The following is a 4,849-nucleotide window of genomic DNA, read 5'->3' as shown; positions in this document are numbered from 1 at the left end:
CACGGGCCAGTGTTAGCCAGCAGGCTACGTTTCCCTGGCAACATGTTAAATGACCACAACAAGACCAGAGAAATGAAACAAGAACAATGCTTCTTCTTTCAGAATGCTGGATGTGTTTTAACTGCTGAAGGATTTGTTACGGGACGTCTGGATCTGAAGCTATCAGACACACGCTGCGCTAACGTTAGCATGTAGCACCTAGCCCTTCTGTCCACTGGGGAAACTCTGATTTTAACATGAAACTGCTTTAATAATCTCCGTTTCCAGTCGATTTGGAGAAAAGGAGCCATCTGTAAATAATTGTTCTGGAAGCTACCAGAGAAGCTAACGTTAGCCTTTAGCCCCTTTATCTCCTCATGTCCAACAGTTATCAGCTAACGTTAGCGGCAGCCGAACAACAGGGTTCTAACTCCTAACAGGGGGTGCATTGTGGGTAATGGAGGCTCCAGATTTCAACAGGAGAGCGTAGAAGTGGGTGCTAGCAGTGTAATTGTGCAGAGACGCTCCTTACAGTACATTATGTATATCTATATATTTATACTCAGGGAAAATACAATATGTGGCCGTTAAAGACGACACTGAGCTGTTTGCTCGAACAGAAGGCAGAGATAATACAACGTGATAATGGCCACTTAGTGATGTCACAATGTTTCTTGGCTTGTGTAACCATTAGCCAATCAGCAACCAAGGTAACCCCCCCCCCCCCTTATCACCTGAATCTCTCAGAGGGGCGTGGCCAGCAGCAGCTCATTAGCATCTAAAGTAACAGACAGAGAATCAGCGTTGGAAACAGGGCTGAAACAGAGGGGATTATGGGTAATGCTGCAATGATCTGTTTGGTGTTTCAGCCAATCAGAGACAGGCTCTGGATATATCTGAGACCTGGGATACATTGATGAGAAAGAGTATAATAGTGTCCTTTAAGAGTCCTTTAAGGGTCCTTTAAGAGTCCTTTAAGAGTCCTTTAAGGGTCTTTGAGGGTCTTTGAGGGTCTTTGAGGGTCCTTGAGGGTCTTTGAGGGTCTTTGAGGGTCCTTGAGGGGGCTCCTGTGGCTTGAGGCTTCTTCACTCCTCTATTGAACAGCTCTTCTGTTCTCTAGCGTTCAACAGAAGGCCTCTCTGTCAGGAAAAGACATCCAGATGTTTCTAATTCCCCCTCTGTCTACCGTTCCCTGTAGTCCCGCTCTGATTGGCTGCCCCCCCCTCCCCTTGTTCCCTATAGGAGTCTGGTCTCTTGTGTTATCCGGGGTCAGATGTCTGTAGCTTTGGTCCTCTGTCCTGGATATCTGTCCCTCTCTGTGCTGCAGCTTCACGCCTCCGCCTCCTCCTCCTCCTCCTCCTCCTCCTCCTCCTCCTCCTCCTCCTCCTCCTCCTCCTCCTCCTCCTCCTCCTCCTCCTCCTCCTCCTCCCTGGTCTTCTTGATGAAGGCGGAGGAAAGCTCCTTCAGCAGCAGCTCCTGAGACAGGGTGCAGCCTCCGCTCTGCAGGGGGTCCTCAGAGGGGGGGTCCTCGGGAAGCAGTCTGAGCGGGGGGGGGTCGGGCACCTCCTGTGTCTCGGAGGCCCCCCCCGACAGGAAGCTGGTCTCTAGAGACTGGAGCACCTGCAGGCCGAAGTCCCCCACCTCCTCGTACAGAGGCTCGGGGAGCGGCGGGGACTCCAGACGCTCCTCGAACGCATCCTGCTGCACCTTCATGGGCTGAGGGACACAGGGACACACAGAGAAGACATTCACTGGGGACGGCATTATCTACGGGGACTTGGTTTGGAGCGCTCTGGAGCGGTGCTGGAGGTTCCTGAGGATCCTGAATCCATGTCTCACGTCTCAGGATCAAGCAAGTCAGTTCTAACCAGACAGAGGACAGATGTCCCCCCTGTGGACTGAGCAGTGCAGAGACCATTGGACACAGAGAGCAGCAGATGGACATTATTACCTCTACTGGGGACACCTGGTTTACAAAGAGAGAGGCAGTCTGTCCAACCCGATGATCCAGAGTGGGTATGTGTACTGTATATATACTATAGTATATGTACTACAGTACATATACTGTATATATACTGTAGTATATGTACTGTATATATACAGTATATATACTGTACATGTACAGTATATATACTGTATATATACTGTAGTATGTGTACAGTATATATACTGTATATATACAGTATATGTACAGTATAACAACATATGCACCAATAATGCAGCATTTATTTTCCAATACTCCCTAAATGTAGAATACTCACAAAGTACATGGAGAGCGTGCGTCTGTCGTGGAGCTTCCTCTGCAGAAAGAAGAAGATATAAAAAGTGAATTATTTTAAATAACTCTTCTTATTATTTCACTGTCAAAAGACACACCGTTGTTTTTTGACTCCCTGTGAAGTTTGGGAATATTAAAAATAGTGCAAGCTCTTACCAGCGTCTGATTGGCCGACAGCATGCTGCTGTTGCTCTCGTGTCCTCGGATCGGGACGAGCGGCATCGTGCCGAACTTCTGCCGCGAGATATCTGAGGAGGAGTGACGCCTCAGCACCGGGGGCGCCGAGTCTTCGCTCTGCAGAGTCACCAACACATGCTGAGTCAGCAGGAAGCTACATCAACTCAGCGACTCCCGCGGCTCCATATACAAACTGCACTTTAGATATATACTATATATAGTGTATATATATATATACTATATATATATACTATATACTGTGGCGGAGCATTAAGGGACATCATTCACAGTTGTATTGTTGGGTGGGGAACACGATATAGTGTTGCCCCACGGACCAGTTAGCGGACGGCACCTTAATGCTCCGGTTTCCTGCTGTAGTCGTTCTGAGTTGCAGCAGCATGCGGCGAGCACGCTCTTGAGTGTGCGGTTGGTTGGAAAGTAAAGTGTGGAGTTCCATATTAAACTGCTGGAGTTTTGGGAGCACTGCCCCCATCTCCATGACCACCGACGCATCGGACTACGCCGTTGGTGCAGTGCATAAGCAGTGGGTTGAGGGCGCCGGGCCACCACTCGCCTTTTTCAGCCGCTTTCCTACATCTCCGAGTTGACCACGGACATCCAGCACGTGGCTGGCAAGTCCAGACTGCCTCTCCAGGGTCATCATCGGGGCCGTCCAGTTGGGAATCGACTATACCCGCATGGCAGCGGACCAGGTCACGGACCTCAGCGCCCAGGCCCTGAAGGGGGCTGAGGTGGACTTCGTTACTCTCCTGTGTGACGCCGTCCAGTCGTTCCCGCCGGCTGGATGCGCTCCGTGTTCGAGGCGGTGCAGAACCTGTCGAACCCCATCGGGAAACCTTCGGTGCGGATGGTGGCCACGAAGTTATTCTGCTGGGGGCTCAAGAAGGACGTGAGGACATCGGCTGGCACGTGCGTGGCTTGCCAGCGTGCTAAGGTGCACCGCCACACGAAGGCCCCCCTGGAGCAACTCCTCGTGTCTGAGAGGAGGTTGGACCATGTCAACATCGATCTGGTTGGCCCCCTCCTCTCATGCTTTCACCTACCTCCTAACTATGGTGGACAGGACGACCCACTGCCCGGAGGCGATCCCACTCGCTTCGACAGCGGCGGCTGACATAGCCAGGGCCTTCATTGCAACATGGGTGTGTCATTTCGGCACCCCATCGGACATTTCCTCAGACCGTGGTTCGCAGTTCACGTCCGAGCTATGAAACGCCGTGGCCAGGGAAATGGGGGTCTAGCTCCACCGGACAACCGCCTCTGCGAGCGTTTCCATCGCTCCATGAAGGCGGTCCTCAGGGCAATCCTAACAGACGGTAATTGGATCGACAAGCTGCCTTGGGCTATGCTGGGCATTAGGACCGCACCTAAGGAGAATCGGCAGCGCTCCACGGCTGAGATGGTCAAGGGTCAGCCGCTGCATGTTCCAGGGGATTATCTCCCCAACACATCGGCCCCCTGGTCGGCGACCACCAAGGACGCCGCTAAGGCCTCTGCTCCGATCCCCAGTGCTCAGCACGGCACTCCGGTGTCCCGGGTTCCCGTGGGGCTTCGCTCAGCGGGGCACATGTTCATCCGGCAGGACGCTCACAGAGGCCCCCCTGAAGCACCCTTACGACGGGCCTTTCAGAGTCTTGGAACACGGGGGCAAGCACTTGGTGGTGGACCTGGGTGGCAGGGCCGAGCACGTCTCGGTGGACCGGGTGAAGGCTGCTCATCTGGACTTGGACCAGCCGGTGGTCTCCGCCGCGCCCCAGCATTGACCCCTATCAGCGGTTCCGCTCCCATCGATCGCCCCTGCAGGGGTCGCCTCTGAGGCTCCTGCTCTCCGGAGTCGCGGTGGTCGGCCTGTCGTTCCTCCCCGCCGCATGGATTTTGTGTATGGGTGAATTATGGGGGGGCTTGTGTGGCGGAGCATTACGGGACATCATTCACCGTTGTTTCATTGTGGGTGGGGAACACGATATAGTGTTGCTCCACGGACCGGTTAGGAGGTGGCACCTTGGTGTTCCGGTTTCCTGTTGTTGTCATTCTAGGTTCGAAGTAGCATGCAGCGTTCTTGTGTGGTTCCATATTAAACACACCGCCTCCGACTCCCATACATCTGCTCTACCATACTGTGTGTCCTATATACTGACCTGAGCTTTGAGGAAGCTGCTGATCCAGTCCCAGAGTTCAGCCTCGCAGGTACAACACAGGAACCTGAGAGAGACAACGTTATTGATTTATTACGCGTGTTGGGACGCTGGGTAGGTAGGTAGGTAGGTAGGTAGGTAGGTAGGTAGGTAGGTAGGTAGGTAGGTAGGTAGGTAGGTAGGTAGGTAGGTAGGTGGGTAGGTGGGTAGGTGGGTAGGTAGGTGGGTGGGTAGGTGGGTGGTAGGTAGGTAGGTAGGT

The 4,849-nt window shown here is 53.0% G+C and overlaps 1 protein-coding gene across 1 annotated transcript; it reads right to left on the bottom strand.

Moving 5' to 3' along the window:
• Positions 1-1,308: 1,308 nt before the first annotated feature.
• LOC139433653 (arf-GAP with Rho-GAP domain, ANK repeat and PH domain-containing protein 3-like) lies at positions 1,309-4,729 on the bottom strand. Its single transcript, XM_071202752.1, has 4 exons — positions 4,594-4,729; positions 2,414-2,551; positions 2,241-2,279; positions 1,309-1,695 (listed from the first exon to the last, which is right to left on the bottom strand). The coding sequence occupies exons 2-4, from the start codon at positions 2,477-2,479 to the stop codon at positions 1,309-1,311; spliced, it is 492 nt and encodes a 163-aa protein (XP_071058853.1). The 5' UTR covers positions 2,480-2,551; positions 4,594-4,729.
• Positions 4,730-4,849: the final 120 nt, after the last annotated feature.

The sequence above is a fragment of the Pseudochaenichthys georgianus genome, unplaced genomic scaffold (genome assembly GCF_902827115.2).
Source record: "Pseudochaenichthys georgianus unplaced genomic scaffold, fPseGeo1.2 scaffold_830_arrow_ctg1, whole genome shotgun sequence".
In the NCBI taxonomy this organism is placed as follows: Eukaryota; Metazoa; Chordata; class Actinopteri; order Perciformes; family Channichthyidae; genus Pseudochaenichthys; species Pseudochaenichthys georgianus.
Note: the sequence above shows the minus strand (reverse complement) of the source record. Positions and strands in the feature narration are given on the sequence as shown.